General features: G+C 37.9%; 1 protein-coding gene across 5 annotated transcripts in view; it reads left to right on the top strand.

Annotated features, from left to right (window-relative positions):
- The window catches only part of EFR3A (EFR3 homolog A), an 85,977-nt gene that overhangs the window by 9,086 nt on the left and 54,797 nt on the right, over positions 1-22,094 (top strand). For 4 of the 5 annotated variants that reach the window (XM_071803787.1, XM_071803789.1, XM_071803788.1 and 1 more), the window contains exons 3-6: positions 1,175-1,264; positions 14,442-14,518; positions 16,303-16,430; positions 18,143-18,293. In XM_071803787.1, the coding sequence (XP_071659888.1) occupies positions 1,252-1,264; positions 14,442-14,518; positions 16,303-16,430; positions 18,143-18,293 (369 nt within the window). In that variant the 5' untranslated portion in view covers positions 1,175-1,251. The remainder of the gene's footprint in view (positions 1-1,174; positions 1,265-14,441; positions 14,519-16,302; positions 16,431-18,142; positions 18,294-22,094) is intronic. The other variant, XM_065830723.2, reaches the window with a different exon arrangement.

Raw genomic sequence — 22,094 nt, 5'->3', positions numbered from 1 at the left:
TGATACTTTAAAACCCTAAACGGGGCCTTGCACTTAATGAAGCCTTTTTCATCATCACTTTAATTTCTTTTATATGCAGTAGAAACCCTCTTAGTTTTCCGACAGTATTGTTGACTACTTAGAGTAGTTTTAAAATACATGCGTTATAATCTATAAAATTTTAATATTTTGGCTGTTACAGAAGAGGTACATGAGGGATTATCTCAAATAATTACCTGTTGCTTCATTCTAGTACCTTAGAGGATGAGAAATGCAGGAGCCCTGTATCAAATCCATCTCTGAACTACTGACTTAACCAATACAGCAATCTGAAAAACAGCTGCCAGGGGAATGTCATGGTTTGGGCTGCCTTTGGCAATTTGCCGTTTGCTAGACTTAGACCAATAAACGAAAATAATTGTATTTCACAATAGCTGTAACTATTGTAAAACTGTGGTCACAGAATGTATAATGGATTATTTATGTAATAATATACAATAAATACTTTTGATGTGCAAGCACTTAGGTTTTTTTCATCTGATTTTTAGGTGATTTTTTTTTCTAAATTGAAAAAGTAGGAACTTGTCTCAGTATATCCTTTCAATAAAGAAAAACAGAAACTTGTAACTGGAAAGCTGCAGCTCCGTGTACATGTTTGTTTCACTGGTGATACCATAAGCAACTTTGTGTGCCGGTGGGGTGGTTGCTTCGGTATTCTGTAATGAATCTCCATGGAGTTCTTTAAGACTTGTTAATTTTGAGCCAGTGTTTTGTTGTTTCCTGGTAGCTATTAATTCTCTCTAGGCATGCATCATTTTAACTGCATTTGGGAATGTTAATATTTAGGAGCAGTTCCATAAAAAGTGAAAATCACTCATATTAACACATTGCAAATCATGACTGGTTAGATCATTGACATCATTCCTCCTTGCATTCCTTCTACTTCAGTATAGCCAAGAAATGAACAGTTCTATCAAATCCCAAAGAATTAATTTTTTTAGCTGTTGTCATTTATCTGCACACAAACTGGGCATATAACATAGGAAATCCAATGCTGTAGAGCTGACTTAAGTCTGTCCATATCCAAGCCTTTATGTGCTTTTAAACTACACATGGACAGTTTACTGAATGTTAAAATGTAGCTTAACAGTTTTTTCAGGTTCTATTAAAATATGGCCATCATTGTTATTTACAGAAATCGCTTTGCAACTGGTTTTCCTATCAGTCGATTAACCTTCACGTGCAGCATTGTTTGCTATTGATTTCTCAATCATGGGACGAAAGGGTAAGAAGGCTCCTGCTGGTTATGCATGCAAGTGTCCTATTTTTTTATGCATGACGACAAAGAAAAATTGATTTTTTTTGGAGAGGGGTATAAGTTTTTCATTATGTGATTAAAGACGTGTCTCTGTGGAAAGAGCAGGCTAAACGATGTTTGAAAATATGTTGGCACTGACCTGACATGGTATGTAGACTTTCTTTCCCATCATTGACCACTGGCATCCCCAGTGGCTCTCTGGAGAATCAGATACCTTGTGAGTTGCTGAAGATGGGAGTTGTGGTAGATGACTCTTGGCTTTCAAAGAGTGCCATTATGTTTATAGAAAGTTACATCATTCAAGATTAATCATGGTGTAGTTGACACTCCTGAGGCAAGGAGTGCCATCCTGGATGGGCTTGAGAAATGGGGCGATGTGAAGTTCATGAGGTTCAACAAGGCCAAGCACGAGGTCCTGCACCTGGGTCAGGGCAATCCCCAGTATCGATACAGGCTGGGGGATGAAGGGATTGAGAGCAACCTTGCAGAGAAGGACTGGGGGGTACTGGTGGATGAAAAGCTGGAGATGAGCCGGCAATGTGCACTCACAGCCCAGAAGGCAAATCATATCTTAGGCTGCATCAAAAGGAGCATGGCCAGCAAGTCGAGGGATGTGATTCTGCCCCTCTGCTCTGGTGAGACCCCACCTGGAGTCCTGCGTTCAGCTCTGGAGTCCTAAGCACAGGAAAGACATGGACCTGTTGGAAAAGGGCCAGACAAGGCCACAGAAACGGTCAGAGGGCTGGATCAACTCTACTGTGAGGACAGGCTGAGAGAGTTGGGGTTGTTCAACCTGGAGAAGGCTCCAGGGAGACCTTATGTCCAGCTTTTCAGTACTTAAAAGGGGCCTGTAAGAATGATGGGGACAGACTTTTTAACAGGGTCTGTTGCCATAGGACAAGGGGAGATGCAGGCTAGACATGACAAATTTTTTACAGTGAGGGTGGTGAAACACTGGCCCAGGTTGCCCAGAGAAGTGGTAGATGCCCCATCCCTGGAGACATTCAAGGCCAGGCTGAATGGGGCTCTGAGCAACCTGATCTGGGTCAAGATGTCCCTGCTCATGGCAAGGGGTTGGACTACATGATGTCTGAAGGTCCCTTCCAAGCTAATCTATTCTAAATCTATTCTGTGATTCTAATTCATGCAGGAATTAGGTGGGAATGAGTAGAAAGCTGGGGTAAGTAGATGAATGAGGCTCTTCCTTATGTATGAACTTGTACATTTCCGCTAATGATCATGTCCAAAGGTGAAGAGTTCTGGATTTTGCTGTTTTGAAAGTGCTTAGCTGAAGAGCCAAAGTTCTGCTTGATTCTGTGTTCTGGAATTTATGTCTATGAAGTATCCTCGCAAATTCTGTTTGTAGCTGATGTTGTCAAGGGAATGACTCTTACTGGTCACCCAGCTGGTTCAAAGATTACAAACCTTTTGGTACTCATGTAGTCAGTGTTAAGTTCTCTAATGTAAGGGACATGTCCTAATTGTTTACATTTACCCAAGTTAAAGCAATTACAGAATCTGTGTCTTGCACAGGTGTATTTAAGAATCGTAATACTAGCAAGTGATTTGTAAATAAGGAAAATTTTTAATTTGCCTAATTACAAAATATAAAAAACAAATTAATTAAATCTATCTTGGTGTTTTTTTCAACAGAAGTTTAAATCAGTAAATGTATTTGTGTAGAGTGAATATTGCAGTAAATCTATTTGTGTAGAGTGAATATTGCAGTAGTCTGACTTGCAAGCTGTTAATTCAGAGCAAGAAGGTTTCATTGTAGTTAAAGAACTGTCTAGCCTTGAATAATTTACATGTGCAAATAACCAAACTTATGAAATGAACACTACTGAAATACTGATACTTTGTGTTTAAGAACTTTAGCTTCTTTCAAATATTGAATTGTTTTTCTAAACTAGAAACATGGCAGTAAGAATTAATCTTTTGTAAAGATGTGCAAAATCCCCAACAATTATGTGAGGAAAGGTCAATATTTGATTTCAATTTAAACATTTTTAGTTGCTTTTAAATTCAGTGGCTCTTAAAAAATTATATATATATTTATACTGTGTAAAGTCTGAGTAGAATTCTAGACTCCAAGATTTTTAAGAATAGTTGGCACCTGCATGACTCAGGCTTCCTTTTCTTGTCCAACTTGGGATCTGTTAAAGGTCTCAGTCCTTTCAGTTTTCAAGAAGAGCACAATTGGGATTTTAAATTTTACTTGGACATGTTGCAGTATTTTATCGATTAAGGTCTGTACTTTGAGTCCAAATGGGCACCCAGGATCTTTTAATTGTGACTGGAGAATGGTTACTCATTCCTTAGTAAGAGGAGTAAGGAATTGCAGCTGAACACTTGCCTATATCACTATATTAAATCAGTGCACCTTCCTGATGCTTTTGTAAAGCTGTTAGTATGTATGGAAACATGTGAAGAGAAATCCTCACAGATACTTTATTGTCTTCTGTGGCTCTAACAAGTGCAGAACGATTTATATGATTAAAACAGATTAAACTAGAACGTAACTTCTTAATGATTAGGAAAGGAATCTAAGATGCTGATACCCTACTGTTGAACATGTTAGGTAATAACATATAAGTAGTTATTATAATTGATCTGTGTCTGATATGATTCAGCCAGCAGAGTTCTCTTTTAATAAATGCAGTGCAAGCTGGATCTAAGATTTTTTTCTATATACATGCAGCGGTTTTGAGTTTGTGATCTGTTGGCAGTAGTTTAGACAGGAGCTTGAGGTTCTTCAGAACTGCCAGAACATTACTTTTGCAAATTAAATCTGATGTTGGAATTGCAGCATCGTGAGAAGAGCGAACTGCGGGGAAGAATGCTTGGATTGCTGTAGAAATGTGCCCACGAATGTCCTGTCTGGTTTCTACAGAAAGCTGAGACAACTTAGACTTGCTGATTAACAACTTGTGTATATATAACTGCTTGTTTGTGTGTAAATATAAAACTGTCTCCTAGACTGACCATCTCGTGGACTGATGGGTTAGTTGGGTGGGAAACAGAGTGGCGGTAGCAAAGGGTCTTGGCTGTAGGTACTGGAGATGCACAGAAGAGCAGTTGGCTGCATACGTGGTCCTGGTGCACTCTGTGGCTCATTAGAAATCACAGGAGTGGGGAAACTACTTTTTAATTAGCTGGGATATGTGGTTCTAGAAAGACATGTGTTCTACCCTCAAATCTCAGTGTTTCAGAGAGGAGAATTCAAAACCTTGTAATGATTCAGAGCCTTGTAACAGCTGCTTTTCAGTATTCTGGGAAACCTGAATCCAAACTGGACCACTTTTTAGAACTAATGGGAAAGATAACTACAATAATATTTTATTATACAGATTAACCTAGAAGGAGTCTTTTTAACTGTAACTTGTCTTTCATGTCTGTGTTTAAAACTATTAGTACTGAAAAGCTGCATGAACTTCTGTAGTGCAAAGCTGCTGTTGTGTGAGGACAGGACAAACCGAGTAAAGCTGTATGCAGAGGAAAGAAGGTCTTTGAAATGGAGTGTATTGGCAGCTCTGAGGGCCTGTTCTTGGTAATAAGTTAAGAGATTTTTTTCATATCTTTGATTCCAAATTATTTTTATATTCTTCTGTATGTATCTTCTTATGTCCAAATTGCAGTATCCCACAGTACTTTCTGGGAAAATCAAATGTGTTGATATAGACACAAACAAGGTACTTAATTGAACATTGGTGAGACTCAAACAAGAATTTGAATTCTTAAACTTGTATTATCTTCTGTGACTGTTTTTTGAAGCAATATTACACCATTTTTATTTAGCATTTTATTTTTCGATAGTGTCGATACAATTCAAACACTTTGTTACTGAACACGAACAGATATTTTGTCATGTTTTGAGCCCTGTGTATGTGCCTCAGAAGGATTGCTGCTCCCAGTTTTCTTAATGTAGATACCACAGCATGATTCTAGATTCAGAGAAGTTTTCATCCATTCTCTTTCGTAAGTTGTTTTCTGTTTATGGGGATCGGTGAAGAGGGATCAAATGTATGTGATGTGGTATTGAACTACTTGTATACAAAAAGTTTTGGTTTTAAGTGGGAAATGTTTTTCAGAATTTGTGTGTATGTACTGAAGTCTATAGCTGAATGTGCTCAAATGAGGGTAAAACTTTTTTTTGAAGCTCTGACCATACTTGTATTGGCATTTGGGTGTTTTAATACAAAATGGCATTTGGGTGTTTTAATACAAAAAAAGATACGTAGATCAACACACTCTTACATGTAAACCACAGTTCTGTGGTTAACTCTGAACTAGTTAAAATCTAGTTCCCTGAGCTAAACCTTCCCACTGCATTAGCTTTGAGGCTTCCAGAAAAAAAGACCTGTGAACCTCTGTGTCTTCATCTTCAGGACTTTTAAACATGATGCCCATGCTGTTTTCGCTCACAGGAAGCTTCTTATGTCTTATTTTTCTTCATGGTGCAGTTCAAGTGACAGTGTGGTACCTACTACCTGATCTACTTCAGCTCTGTGCATTTGGGCAATGTGTGCTGCAAGGCATCGTCGGGCAGGCATGGAGAATGTAATCTTCCCAGCCTAGATACTGCAGTCATAGGATACCTGTGATAAAGTGACAGAACTGTTCTGAGCATCCTTTCCTCTGATGAAAAGATAGGCAACAGTGTAAGATTCTGGGAGTTCTTACCACTGTAGCTGTGTTCCTCCCGGATTGGATCAAGAAAACAAACTGCATCATCTTAAGAAAACGAGAGAAGTAGCAGTAGTGAGGAAACTTCTTTGTGCTTCTCTACATTCAGATTTTTCAATGCACAAAGTTCCAGGTGTTTATCGTCCTGAGAAGACTTGCAACCTTGGGGACTTGCTGACCAGTTCTTGTTGGTTTGAAGTGAGCTTGTCTTCTGTAGGGCAGGTGTTGGTCAAAGTTTAGCAGTGCCATTCTTCAAGCTCTCTTCAAATACTGCAAATGTGTAATATTGACTAAGTCTTCTTGGCCTTCCAAAAGTAGGGAGTGTTTGATGCTGTTCTGTCTGTTGCTTGGTGTAGGGAAGCCACAACTTCAAAACCAGAAGAGGCCACTATGTTATACAAATTTCATTTGACGAGCAAGGTCCATCTCTAGACATTTTGGCAACTTTCCTGTGTATCAGGAGCGTTTCCAGTTTCTTGACTGACCTTGGAATCAAGATATCTGCTGAAAGGCTGAACTGTTCGTAATGCTTGAGTGACCATTTGTGTTTTGAAGAAATGATGAGTAATCTGTATGTGCTACTGCCATAAGCCCGAAACTTTAAATGTGCCATTAATTTTAACATTACCACATTTACAGTGGGAACTTGTGTAATTTGCAATATCACTGTGAGATGGTTTCCTTTGCTTTAGCACATTATCAATATACCATGTCCTAATGCTCTGCCTAGAGTTGTATCCAGACTCATTGTCCCAGGTTCCTGTTGATCCTCTCTTCCTCCTCTCCCATCTCATCCTTCAAAATAAGCACATATGCAAGGGATGTTGCTTTAAAGACAATGGCTTAATGCACTTGAGTGCCTGTAGTGATACAGAAGAGATCAACAAGTGTTAATACAACAAAATAACTTCCTTCCTTGCTGGGCAAGAGGGCTTTGTCCAGTGATCTGTGAGGAAATGCAATGGGAAGGGGAGCATGGAAAATCTAGTTTAGAACTTTTAAAACTGGAACTGGATGTAAGGGGAGTGGAGCTAGGACTGGGAAGAAAAGATGTGACCAGCTTGAATATCCAGGAGGGATTCTGTAGCAAGCTTAGAATCATAGAATCATTGTGGTTGGTGGAGACCTTTAAGATTGAGTCCAACTGTTAATGTAGCACTGGCACTAAACCGTGTCCCTAAGAACCTCATGTACACATCTTTTAAACACCCCCAGGGATGGTGACTGCACTACTTCTCTGGGCAGCCTGTTCCAATGCCTGACAGCCCTTTCTGTAAAGCAGTTTTTCCTGATATCCAATCTGAACCTCCTCTGGTGCAACTTGAGCAACTCGAAGCAAGGCTATTGCTGCTTAGGATGGGGAAAAGCTCCCACTGCTGTGACAGCTGAACCCACACACTTTTCAATGTAAAACAGAGGGACTGTCCCCATTTTTCAGTGGGGAAGCTGAGGCACGGGGTCACCCTCAGCTCGATCGAGAGGTTTGTCCTTAAACCAATAGCTAAGCCCTACAAGCCCTTGGTCCTTCACCTCCAGGACTGAGCCCCATCCCCAGTGACTTCCTACTTGATGACAATAACCTTATTGAGCTATTTAGCCAAGTATATATATTTTTACCTGTACCTGACCCACCTGCTGATCAGAAGTATTGTTTGAAGACTTCAGAGGGAGACAGTGACCCTTTTGGAATCGTTTTGCCCCTGGCACCCCTCAAGAACTGCTTGTTACCGACCTCTGGCCACACAGGAGATCGGTGAAGTGTTGCTGCTTGTCCTGTTACCTTCCACAGTGTGTGTCTTCTCCTTCAAGCACTGTGTCCATCTCAATCCTGAGGTGCTGCAGCATCTTCTGTAGGATGGTCTTCTGTGTTATATGCTGCTCCCTGCAGCTGTGAAGCGTTCAAGGATGCAGTATTCTGAAAATTCCTCATTTGGCTTAGAGGATAGGTTAGGGTCAAGGGAAAGCCAGGTTTTGAACAGGATTGTCTGGTACTGGGAGCTTATTTCTGTGCCAGGATCATCATCCCTGTCCTGGGGAGACTCCCTTCACTTGGACCTGCCAGGCGTTTGGACCATGAGAGACAGATCGAAGTACTTGTGTTGGGTAGTGAGAGTAGAAGGGTGCTGCTGTGATAATGTCAATCCTCCTCTATTTTTTTTTTTTTTTTAATTCTGAATTAAATAGTCAGTAGGAGATGTCCTTCTGTCTCAGTGTGTTATTGGATGAGGCCTTTAAGTGTGGTGGGTATTTTGTCCGTCATGAATCTTCTCTATGTTCCACTACTTGTCTGGGTGGAGGAATAATGCCAGTTCATGTGCTCCAGAGGTTACATGAAGCACTATGAGCCTCCTTTTCTCTCCATTTCTCCTTCAGTCCAATGAGTTGCTTATGTCCCCATTTTTCACTGATTTACAAAAAGCACCCCTATATTTGTTTAGAAATAGGAGTATTTATTATGACACAAACCCTCTTTTAATTTTCTCTTCTGGGTTTATCACCTAGAACTTGTTTCCTGGCTGTGAAGAGAACATTGATATCAGGAATGAAAGTTGGACTTCACCCAATTTTTTTGCTGCGAGCAGGTTATCAGTGCCTGCTGTGATAGAGAGGGGTCAAGGAGATTTATGTCGATGTATCTTTCCAGGTGTCTGCTCAAGTTGGAGTGACAACATTTTGGTTTTGTATTGCTTTAGTGATGAGAAGTAAATGACCTTGTTACAGTCACCTTAAGAGATAAAAGATAAGTAAGGGCAAGAACTAAGAAACAAAATTCGTAATAAACTGTAGAGCTTTTTTCACTGGAACCAGATTAATTTTAGATATTTTTAATGCTGTATTAAAAATAGAGAGTGCTGGTACTATCTCAGAGTCGGAAAGGAGGAGGCGGTGTTGAAGGGAACAGAAATGAGCAAGTAAAACAAAGTTACTGTGTGAGAACAACAAAGGTGGGAGAAAGAAGAGACAGTATGGAAACATTGCAGGGGTGGCACTGGTGAAAAAGGATGCAACCGGAGACTGCATGTAATAGAAAACTTCCTTTTAATGGATTAGGAGTCTTTAAACAGCACCATCCCAACGATATTATCTTCCCTGGGGATTTGTTTTAATTGCTAATGCTTCTGAAAAGAATACTTCATTGAAGAAGCTTAGTGGTAAGCCTTATTTGACAAAGTTCTGTGTGTTTAGTTTTTTTTTTTTTTTCCTGCTTCTTACTAGTAGCTTGACATGCATTTTCATTTCTAGTTGTCACAAAAAGCTCATATTCAAATTATTTTTCACATGCCTTTTGCTGTAGCATGCTCTGCATCTCTCCATGTTGATTCCAGTGTAGAAGAACACACCTTGAAGTTGTATCGTGTCACAACTAGCTTTATAATTAGCTTTACAGCTTTGCTGTAAGAATGAATTCTAGGGAGAAAGTTGTTAGTTTTTTATTTGTTTCAAGTTGACTGAGAAACAAAATATTTTTAAAAAAATAAATGTAAAACTACCAAGCCTGTGTAGCGGATGGAATTTTCCAAGTTGGCTGTTACTGGGAATTGGCTCTTGTGGTTGACATCAAGGTGAAGATAGATAGTGTTCTCAAGACAGAAATTTCATCTCGGTGTTGGATATTTTCTTTACTGCCAGATACCAGCTGCATAGGAGTCAAAAATAGCCCTGGGGTGAGAGGTGGAGGAGAAGGGGGGTGTCTGGGGGATGGGGGCTTCATCCCATGATGAGTCCTCTGCTCCCTCGGGGAGTGTGTTACAGGGACATTGCAGTGGCTGATGAGAGTGTCCTTACAGCACTTGTTCTTTTTATAGCAGGTTGAAGAATATTTTTAATTAACTCCCTGGCCAGAATAATTGTCTTGTTCCAAAATATTTGATATTATTTTTTTTTTTTAATAGTGCAAAGGGAATGTCCTTGAAAATAGTTGTAGTTCTGAATTAAAGGCATCATCTGATATTAACAGTTCAAAACTAACCAGGTCTAGATAATGTAGTGGTTGAATTGTTATTTTTTTGTATTTTTCTCTGGATATTTGAAACAAATTTATTTCTGTTTATATTTCTTATCTCAGCTATAGGAAAAAAAAAACTAAAATGAAAGTTTAACATATAGAAGTGAAGTACTTAATTTTTACATAGTTATATTTAAGTACATTGAGTAACCAAATGTAATTTTAATATTCCTCTGTTTCTTCATAGCAAAGCACTCATTAGTTTTCTGTAAATTCAAACTTTTATGTTAATTATACTCTTTTTTCGTAGAACAAGGGGTTTTTTTAATGCATCTTGGAAGATAGACAACAAAGATATGCATGTCTACATCCAAGCTTGGGACATTATGAAAATATTCTGATTTTTTGCTTCCAGTCATAGAAATAATAACCTGCGTGTTCTGGGGAGGTCGAAGGAATGAAACGGGCTCCATGCAGTTTCATTCGATGACTTGCGAATGACACATTGACAATGTATCTTTTAATTCTTTTTTTCTCATGCCTGGCCTTGTTAACAGAATTTGATCCTGAAGTTTTTCACGTGTCTGGTGGCTTTCTGTAGATGTCACAGAGCTAATCAGATAAGCTGACAGTATCGCAGAGCCCTCGCGGGGAGGAACTGCTGCTGTGCTAGTTTGAGAGAGGGAATATCTGAAAAAGGAGAGAGGACCAGGGTGTGAAATCACCGGCAGGATGAGGCAGTATGTCCCGGTTCCAACTGTTGAGCAAGAAAAAGCCTATGATTATAGTTCTCCTTTTGAGCCAAGACCGTGTATGTGTTTGGGTAGGTGAAATTACCGTTTGCTGGTAACGTGGACTGTTCCTTCTTCCTGCTATTGTGTAGAATGAACATGCATAAAAATAAGTTACAGCTGGGAAATATGTGCAGTTTTAACATGTAAAATGCAGGTTATTGGATTCCTTTGGCAGAAGAGAACCTGCATGTTTAAACTTGGAAAATGCCACTATTGTTTAAGTAAATAATAAGTATTGTTTAAACCTTTTATGTTGACTATCATGTAACAGTGTGAACTTCTCTGTAGATACCACTTTAACCTTCGTATTTACTTGTATAAAGTGACATAAAGACGCCTTCAAGGGGGAGACCATTAAACTGCAAATTTTGCCTGACACTAAGAGGAAGTTGTCACAGGATTTTTTGGTGATAAACCTGCAGAAAGTAGAACAGGTTCTTTTCACCTGGCTTAGTGACTGCATTCCGTAGACCTACAAAACAGCTTATTTGTGTGAAAAGAATCCGTCTATTTGGTTCAGCTTTTATCTGGGTTAAATTTGTAACCAAGAAGTAGAGAATCCATTTTCAGTTGCTCAGCTTCTCTTCATCTTTTAAAACATTGATTTTTTTTTTTTCTGGTCTATGTAGTGAAATGTTCCTAGATTTCATTTTATTTTTTAAGTTCAATATTTTTAATGTATGATAAGGCTTGATTATTTTTTATTTTTTTGTATTCATACTTTATATTTTAAACTCTGTTCCTAATTTTTCCTGGCTATATCAAAACACCAAGCAACGATAAATAATTTTCCTACAGAGTGTGTCTTATGACTGTTAATTGTTTTGCTTTTTGCTTTTGATTTTATTTTTTTCCTGATAGTGTTATGCTTGAATTTCTTTACTCAAAATATCTTTTGGAGGCTTAATAGATTAGCTTTCTAATACTTGCATGTCCTTTTTAATTTAGAAAATTCTTTTAATGACATTAAAATAAATGCTGCTTTTAGTTTTATATTTTGATGATAGGAAACTGTTTGAAAAAATGTGTTTTGTTTTGTTTTAATTGAAACTGTGCTATAATTAAATATATAACAATGTAAATATTCAACTGAAAATTCAGGATGGGAAGAATAGAAAAATGTTCAAATCTTATGGAATACCATTATTGTTAGGCTGGTTTTGTAATGCCAAGATTCAGTGTTCCATAAATTTGAAGAGGAGCATTTGAGCACTATTGAGTTTCCATTTACTGGAGCTGCCTGGTGAGGCTGTCAGAATGAGCTGGTGCAGTTATCTGATATTTCATCCTTCTCAAAGGAGTGACTGTATGCAGGCTTTATGTTCAATTTATGTAATTACCACAATTCTGAAACACTGTTTGAAAACTTAAATTGGAGTTCTTTGCAAGGATTTTCTCTCCTCTCACTTGAAGAGGGAGAACTAACTCTGGAAGTATTTTCAGTTGCCTCTGTCTTGCATACAGTATTTTACAGTACTTTCTACAGATAGCTCTAGTGAAATATTTACTATAGTTATTGTAAGAATACTTTGTTGTCAGTAGTCAAACATACCGTTTACTCTTGACCAATGTTGCTGGTCCGTAAGGTAGAAAATCAAGTAAGAAAACACAAGTACCAAGAGTGTTGAGCCGAGTACGGAGCTGCACACTTAACTCAAGGGACTTTAACAATATTAGATCTTGTCACTTGAATTTCTGAATAGTGAATTATATACTGGACTCTAATGAGGTACTTCTTCCTTATTAAGATTTTACTGACTTTTAAAATGTCACGCAACATTGCTGTTAATAGAATATATTTGTGCCACTGTCGGAATTACATCTGTTTTAATTCTAGTAGGATTTAACCGCTTCTGAAACCTGCATTTTCCAGTGGCATATAAAATAACTTTGATTTTAGCTACTTAGGACCAGCAGCTTTCATCGGTTAGACTTCTGTGAGTAGGAGATGTCAACAGAATGAGTCATATAAAGACTTAAAAGTAGTAACAAATATTCTCAATATGTCAGTTGTTTATTCCTTGCATGGTTTTTGGTTTTGTATTTATGTATTGGAGTTGTAACTCTGTGTTCATCTCAGTGGGGATATATGACTCTATAATTGATGAATTAAAAGACTACTGAGGAGAACTTAGTGTTAAAATGTGCTTTAAAATCACAGACCAATCTGTATTAATTGTTTAAATGAATTGCAAGAATTAAGTTGTCAGACTATGAGCACAATTCAATTTTTTTGTCCAAAAAACAAGTATCTGAAAACAGGTGGAATAGAGGGACAGTGTCCAATCAGGAAAAGTCTTGTAATAAAAACAAGTACAGCAGGGGAGGTCATTATGCATCTCCCAGATATTCTGTTAAATATGGGTAAAAACAACTAAGCTTACTTGATACCTTAATAAATACAAATCCTGATGTGTTTGTCTAGTACTTCTTCACATCTTGAAACAATTGCAGATAAATTGCAATCATCAAAATTACGAAGATATCCTTTATTCTTTTCCCTATTATGGTTTGCAGTAAAAGTTTTTGCAGCTTTTGCTATTTTTAGCAAAGTGTTTTATGATTTCTTTGGAGCACATATATGGACACCTTTCATAAGGTATTTTTAAGGTATTTAGCTGCTCTGAATGCTCTAGGTACTGAGATTTGAAAGACCAGACAGCCACTGAACTGCATGCATACTGGCTGGGATATTATTCAGTATATTATTTCCAACTTAGTGACCTCTATGCATCAGAGCTGCTTTAGTGTTTATGGGAGGCCTGACCAGTGACTCAGTTTGATAATACGTTGACTGAAACATTTCAAACCTGATGTGTCAAAACATTTAAATTCATTGGGAATAAATCTGCACTGATAAAACAATTGGACAGATCATTAGGAACATTTTGTTACTTTTTATTTCCTGAGATTTTATTTCAAGTAAGCTGGAATTATTCCAGAGTTCTAGTAGTTCTGAATACTAGAAAAACAACAACACGAACCAACAAACCACACATACGCACAAAAGAACCCCAAACAAAACAAACACGACTATACTTTGTAGTTGTCCATCTTCTTAGAAAAGGCAGTATGACTTTTGAAATCAATAAAATTACAGGTTACATGTATTGATCTGATTATCTTCATATGAATACAGTATTCCTAATAGAGTGGAAATGAGATCAGAAAAATACCTTTCTTTACTTTGTGACTGTCTTTTGTCCTATGCCCAGTAAAATGGTGGGGCAATGTAGGCAGAGCTTGTTTTGTTTATTGCTCTTTATGTTGCTTTGCATGGGTGCCTGAAAACTGAAGATTTTTTAGTTGACTTTTTGTAGAAGAGTGAATGTAATGCATGTTTAGATACGTTTGGAAATGATCATTCAGAATGAAGATAAAACAGCAAATGAAGTAGCCTTTGGTTTAATAGTATTAAATTTTGAAATTTCTTATTTTGTTTTTTTTCTGCATGTTTTAAGTATGACTGCATGACAGGGGCATTTTTAGTACCCAAGGTGCTTGCATATTTCCTCATGTATTACCTTATAATAGTAGTTTTACTTATTTGACATCTCAGTCATATTCAATTACTTTAATTTTGCTTTGTTGCTGATAGTAAGAAGCATCTGAATTCACTGTATCTTTTTCCTCTTTGCTTGTCAGCCAGTCACTTCAAATGAAAATACTGTAGTTCCTAAAACTGAATTCCAATTCTATCGGGTGAATCTCTCCGCAGGAGTTTGCTGTTGCTGTGCTGCTTTGCGACCTCGCTACAAGCGTCTGGTAGACAACATATTTCCTGAAGATCCAAAAGTAAGTGATGACTTCAGAATTTTAAGGGATTGGCATTTGAAAATATTTGGTTAATAACTAATGCTTTAGGCATTAAAAAAAAATTCTTTTCTATTTTCACATTTTTACAGTAAATTCTGCTTTAGCATTTCATGGCTTTAATAGAGATTAGCAGAATAATTTAGCTGGAAAGGGACTTCTACAGATCATCTAGTCTAATTAGCTTTTCAGAACAGGGCTGTGCATACTGAAGAGTAAAATTAGTATGTTATGTTTAGAGAAATACAGATTTAATTAAACAGGGTATTCTGCAGCAGAGGCAGCACTTCATAACTACTTAGAGCCACAAAAACTTGTTTTGTTATGATTGCAGGTGTGAACATTTTTTCTACAAGATTTTAATTTTCTAACTCTTGATGTACTGATGGTGTAAGTTTTTATAGTTCTGGCAGACTGTTGTGATTCAAAAGGGATTTTTGTTGTTATTTTTTCAATTTCTCCAGTTATTCATGTATATTTTCTTTTCACTGGGACAGCCTTGGCTCTTACTCTCTGTGAAAAGAAAGAACTTCTGTGTTACCATTCAGTCACACTTACATCTCTACATAATCATGTGACGGTTCAGGCTGATCAAGAACTTATGTTTCTGCTGCTGTATTGTTTTAAATGCTTTACCAAATTTTATTGCCTTGTATCATAGTAGAAGTAAGCAGAACAGTCTGTATGTTTATAATATTGGCTTATATCTTGCAAAGTACATGGGCTTTTCTTTAAAATGTGTTGTTATTGAGTGCTAGTTACTATACAATTGTATGTTACTGGCTTGAAAGGAAATGTTTTCTATGTATCCAGTATGCTGAAAGCATGGAACAATATGGTTTTATAGATTTATTTGTTTTACTCTACTTGTTTGATACAGGCAGAATTGCTACAGTTGTAGTTTTAAGCTTTGATCTCAGTAACTCTGAGCTGACCCCTCCTTAGGCTCTGCTTTTGTTATTATTCGTTGGCTCAGTGTGGGACACAAGCCAGTGCATGGTGTTTCACTTTTAAAGTAGGAGAGGACTTGTTTGATAAAATGTATTCATTATTAATGGGCATGTTAAAAGCGTCAAAGTAATTTATTTGAAAAAGAACATCTAGAAAAAAAAAAGAACAAACACAAAAACCAAACAAAACCAACAACAATTAAAAAACCAAACAAACAAACCAGCAAACAAAAGACAAAAGGCTTTATCCTTCTTACCTGATAGTTATAACTATAACCTTATCTGAGGAGATCCAAATCACAGTTCACATTGGAACTAATATGTTGATCTTTGATCTTATTTCTAACAATTAGCCTACGTGTACCCCGTGTGTCAGTCTTGTCTGAGATGTGCCACCGAACAAATAAGATACTCAAGCTGCAATTAAAAATATTGAAAGTGCAATCTTGTTTGCATATAGTATCAAAATTATGCATCGTATATATTTTTGGGGAAATAGTGTGTTTTAGAATTGGTGACATATCTCACTAAATACCTTCTTTTGGAATATCTGTTCCCCACACCCCCAAAAAAAGAAATGGATGGGAAGATAGTTGCTTCACTTCTTTAAAAAATATTTTACTTAATTTTTTGTTGGTGATTTTTGCAGCTGAGCTAATGACTGTTTTGCTCAGAAGTGTTTGCTGTTTTTTTTTTTTCACTATCTTATTCCCATCTGTATGGCTCCCATCTTCAAATGTTGAATAGACAAAAGGAGAAAAACTTCAAAAGCATTATACTTCCTGTGAACTTTGTATTTTGTGTGCCTGTTTTTAGGATGGTCTTGTTAAAGCTGATATGGAGAAACTGACTTTCTATGCAGTTTCTGCACCAGAAAAGCTGGATCGAATTGGTGCTTACCTGGCAGAGAGACTGAGCAGAGATGTTGTCAGACATCGCTATGGGTAAGGAAATAAGTCACAGCATTAAAAATAGATGCCAACATGTAGTGGCGCTTTGTCTTGTTTGTTCTGATCAAGTTTAGGAGGCAAGACAGACCCAGTCCCTCTGTGGGGAGTTAACTTTGGCTGCAGATGCCCACCCAGCCGTTCTCTCGCTCATTAAAAGCTCATGGGTGAAGATAAGGACAGGGAGATCACTCAGCAGTGAGCATCATGGGCAAAAAAGACTCATCTTGTAGAAGATTAATTATTGCTGATTAATAGCAGAGTAAAATAGGGAGAAATAAAAACAAAACTAAAATCACCATCCCTCCAGCTGCTCTTCTTCCCAGAAGTTTAGATGAGGTTCTTAGGGACATGGTTTAGTGCTAGAGTTGGGTTAGGTTATGGTTGGACTCAATGATCCTGAGGGTCTCTTCCAACTGAAGTGATTCTGTGATTCCATGATCTTGTTTTTGCTGCTCCTTCCTCCACACACTCTTCTCCTGCTCCAGCGTTGGGTGCCTCCCATGGGAGACAGCGCTTTGAGAACTGCTTTGGCATGGGTGCTTTCCACAGTGTGCAGTCCTTCAGGAACACACTGCTGCAGCGTGGGTTCCGCACAGCGTGGGTTCCGTGGGTCCCACCAGCAGTCCTACTCCTGTGTGGGCTCCTCTCCACGGGACCACAGCTCTTGCCAGGAGCCTGCTCCAGCAGGGCCTTTCCATGGGCTGTAGGTTCCTTCAGGGCACATCCACCTGCTCCAGCGTGAGGTCCTCCATGGACTGCAGTGCGGGTGTCTCCTCCCCTGAGGTCCTTCATTGGTGCTACCAGTGTCAGTGAGGGGCTCAGCTTTGGGAAGTGGTGGGTCCATCTTGGAGGTGGCTCTGTCTGACATGGGAGCAGCTCCTGACGTCTTCTCACAGCAGCCAGCTCGGCAGCCCCCTTGCTACCAAAACCTTACCACGTAAACCCAATATACCTTTCAGTGTCATTCAGGGTGTTGAGAAGAGGGGATATCTTTCTTATTAGCTCTTTTGGCTAAATTGTATTTAAATTGGAACTTTAAAACTCTGTTATACCCTGAGTCCTATTTGAGCTAGGAATTTTAAAGAAAGTCAAACTAAAGAATGAAAAGATTTTAAAGAATAGGGAAATGGAATAGGAAAATATTGAGTCTAAGAAATGGCAGAAGTTGGAAAAGAAAGGCAACATCCATCACAGGCCATCATTTTTGGCCTTCGTGGTGTCAAAAGCTATTTTTATAACTTTATAGAATGAGTAAATGGCTGTTCTTTAGGGTAATTAATTTTGGTCACTGCTTTCTTTACTCTTTTCATTTTCTTAGCATGTTATCAGACTGTGCAGGAGCATGAGTAAGTCGCTAGCTTTCTGTACTGGGATTTAGGTAGACAGAGGATCAGTAGACTAGAAAGCTGGGATTTATAATTGAAAATAAAATGTGCTAGGAAAGAAAATTGAACTGTATTCACTCTGTTACCAAGTATTATGACATCCTTTCTAAAAACACTCAATTCCATGTACGGCTCCTACCCCAAAAAAGAAAAAAATAGGAATGTAGGGAATCGCAATAACTTCCATTTTTAGACAATGGGGAATATATACCTTCCATTCCTTCTTTTCTAATTTTTGTAGTAATAAGAACTTAAATTGAACAGTTGAGGTGATGATAAGTGTAGTACATCTTTATGTGAGTCTCTGTAATTAATTTACAGGTATGTTTTGATTGCCATGGAGGCGTTGGACCAGCTTCTAATGGCTTGCCATTCTCAAAGCATAAAACCATTTGTGGAAAGTTTCCTTCACATGGTGGCCAAGCTTCTGGAATCAGGCGAACCAAAGCTGCAAGTTCTTGGAACTAATTCTGTGAGTAAGCTCAGATGCTAAATCAAATCAGAATGAGTCTTGGCTTATTTGGAATGGGAAAGTAGTTTCGGAAGTCACGAAGTATCTGCTGGTTCACATGAACTGAAAAGATTCTGGATGTGGCAAGGCACATAGCATTTGGGCCCAACCACAGAACAGATACCAACTGGAGGCAGAGAAACTGTTTCCTTTCAGTCTCCGAAATTCTTTTGATGGCTGTGCTCATTGCCTGCAGAAATAACTTCCTCTGGAAGGAACAGGAAAGCTGTTCTTGGGTTCATATTTGGAATCTTTAAACAGACCTCCAGAAACCATGGTATAGGTAAAACACTGGTTTCTTTCTCTCCAGCAATGAGAGCGATGGTGTGAGGAGGAGGAAGTAACATCCTGCTCCACAGCACCAACACTACACTGAAAGATTTCTGTGAGCTGAAAAGCAGCCAGGAGACAAAGGCTTTAAGTATGACAACATCACCATCTTATTAAATTCAGTGTTTCAGGATTCAGATCCAGACTTGAAGGATATAACTAAAAGTGTCAAAACAGAGATTTGGAGATCTCCAAAAAGATTTGGAGATCTAGTTTTCCAAGTAGAATGATGACTGCAAACAATATTATAGCTTGGTCATATTTACCTTCTAACCATTGTTTTTCCCAGCTGGTACAATAGGAATGTCATAAATTCCAGGTTTGAGATATGGATTGTTTTCACTTAGAGCGATTGCTTTTACGTGTAATTTTAAGAGTAATGCTTGTGTACATTGCCGCTGTTAGGAGAGTGGGGGATGTTTATGGATTCTGTCTGGGGGATGTTTATGGAATTAAATGGAGTTGCAGTTCAGGGAGACAAGAGGGTGTAGCAGAGTGATGCCACTCTGGAGTAGAATTTCTTATTATGGTGGAATGTAGAATTCTTGCTCTCATGTAGGGAAGGAGTGTCCTCTTGTGCCCCAAACTAACAGGGCAGCTTTACTGAGGGTAATGAGAGACAAATATATCAATATAGCTATTTATTTATTTTAATATATTTGAGCCAGAACACCCTGCTTCTTTTGATTAGTTTGTATAGTAATGCCAGGGCGAGACCTCTTAGGGAAATAGTTTTCCAGTTATTTAGAATCCTTCATGCCCAACAGATAGTGCCAACGTCTACTTTGATGTACATCACTTCCAAACGAATGTTATTGAACAGAACTCGTTTGATGTCGCTATCAGTTCCTAATGAAGCCTTTTATGAGCAAAGCAGATTAATGGACTTCCTAAATTAAGAGATAATTTGTGTTTGGCTCTTGTAAAGCTCAGTAACCAAAAGTGATATTTTTTTGTAAATAAAATGTCAAATTCTGTGAGGAGAGTGAATCTATATGACTGTTCAACAGTATTCCAAAGGCTAATTTTAGCCTAATTATGCTAATTTCCCTCGCTGCCTCCTATAGTCAGTGAAGACAAAACAAGGGTCTTTTTGTGTTGACTCAAGACGAACAAAGTGTATTGGCACTGACAGCTTGGCTGTTACCAAGGACACTGACCTACTGTGTTCTTCAATATATCTTGTTAGAGATGGAGGAAGTTTACCATCATGTTTAAGCCTCTCTTAGTATTTCTTCTGCTTCTTAAGGAAATAATAAACAAACAAAGAACCCAAAAAGAGTTGAGATGGTAAAGCAACTGAGTAATGTTTCACGTGCTGTAGTTATTCTGATGGTACCACTTTGGAGCAGGAACTAGTATTGTCTGTAAAAGAAGCATAAATTGTGTATGAAGTAAATGTCTTTAAACTGGTAAAAAATCAGGCAGCTTTTGGAAAAGTTTCCATTGTATTTTTAGGTTAAACTCAATTTCAGGCCAATACAAATGTACAGTCTGCTTGCGCTTAAATGGAGTCTGGCTGTGGCTATAAGTAGATCTTGATTATTTTGCATCCCAGAGCTGACTTTCAAAGCTTCGCTGGGATACAAAGGCAGCAATGTCTTTCTTGTAAGATTCAAGCAAGCAAATTTTGCTTCATCTGTGGGGACTTTTTTCTTTTTCTCGGAAGTCAGGGTTTCAAATGAAACAAATCTGTGTACTGAATGACTCAGACTACTTTAAAGTCTTGGAAAGATCTGGAAGCTCACACTGTTATCCAAGGCCTTTTTTTTTTTCCCCTCACTTCCAAATATCTGGTTTTGGCTGCAGAACTTATTCAATTTGGTGCTCTAAATCTTAAAAAAAACCTAAAAGTTTCATTCAGTTTGTCTTACATTCTTTTTCTGAAGTTAAATTTCACTTTTTAAGTAGATTTACTTCTAAAAAGCAAATGCTGAATGTTGTTTTAGTTAAATCATTGTTTTTCATTTATATGCTTTTATGCCTGATATTCAGGTTACATATAGCTAATTCTTAGGACTTTTTCTGTGTTGCATTTGTAAGTTATATTAGCTTACTTCCTACAGCAGCAATGGTTTTTTTGGTGTTTTTTTTTAATAACAATTGTGAGTCTAGTTATATAGATAGATACTTGGAAATGGGTGAAATTTAATACTGAGTATGTTGAATAGGTTTATATATAAATATACATAAAACAGATTTCAAACTGGCAATGTCTGTGAAGTTCAAAATGTTTTTTTCTGTGATGGAAGGTATTTTTGCTAACCACGTGCTAGGATGGCATATGCTGGTGAGGAAACTGAAAAAATGTGGTGGGAAATAGTTTTCCTTGGCTCAAATGTTACACAATCTGGAGGTTGATTGCAATAAGCTTTTACTTAGAAACTTATGGCAATACTAATTTCTCTCTCTAACCATTTTGCAGAATTTCAGTAACTGAGTAACACGTAAAACATCTCTACCTGTCATGTACAAATAATTCAGTATGTTGCTTAGATCCATAATCGTTATATTACTAGGATAGAATGAATTATTATCCTTATTCTTCCTGTTTAGATATGAAAAGCTTTAAAATCTTTAACTTCTGGTCAAATATTTTTTGGCACAAGAGATAATTTAAAAAAAGAAAAATTTTTAATTTTCTGACAATTTTTTTTAGAGAGAATCTGGAGGCTTTTGGGCTCCATTTGATGCCTGCTTGGCTGCCAGAGCCTCGGTACCCAGTAGCTTCTGGGATGTGCTGGGAGAGCTCCTGGTCATAGTCCCTTATCCCTTCACTGGGGCTGGTTGTCTCGGTGGCAGGTTGCTTGGAGCTGGAGTTCTGCTTCCTGATGCTTGGCTGCTCCAGGCTCAGCGCAGTGGAAAGCAGCTTTTCTGGCTGGACTTGAGAGTATTCAGGGCTCAGCTTATGTTTTTTGGGTGCAGGGTAATCTTTCTGAGTCTCACTACTGTAGTAACTGGAAGGTTCTGATTTTGGTCATCTCAACTCTGGAAATGGACCGAACAATGATCAAAATTAAACACGCAACGCGTGATGGCTGTAGAACGATGACAGCTTCTACCACAGAGCTGCAGGCAGGAGTTAAAGAGAGTCTGGAAAATTTATTTAATGAGGAGCTGGTCAAAAACGACGAGATCTGTAATTTAGTACAAATTTCATCTTAAACTATGTTGACAAAACTCAGTTGAATACAAAACATTTTAAGGTAATTTAGAATGCTGATGGGGTGAATTCTTCTTTGTATTTTGATAGTAAAATATTAGTTTTTCATCTGAATAATAGCAGATATTTGTAGAACCTGGTATAACCACATTTTAAATTCTTTGCCACAAATGAGTCCTTTAGTTGATAGGACGCTTCATTTTAGAAGGGCGGTTTCTTCTTGGGACCAGTGAAGTAACGATACTAGCAGTGACAGCCATATGTTATTT

This window comes from Patagioenas fasciata, chromosome 2 (assembly GCF_037038585.1).
Source record: "Patagioenas fasciata isolate bPatFas1 chromosome 2, bPatFas1.hap1, whole genome shotgun sequence".
In the NCBI taxonomy this organism is placed as follows: domain Eukaryota; kingdom Metazoa; phylum Chordata; class Aves; order Columbiformes; family Columbidae; genus Patagioenas; species Patagioenas fasciata.
Note: the sequence above shows the minus strand (reverse complement) of the source record. Positions and strands in the feature narration are given on the sequence as shown.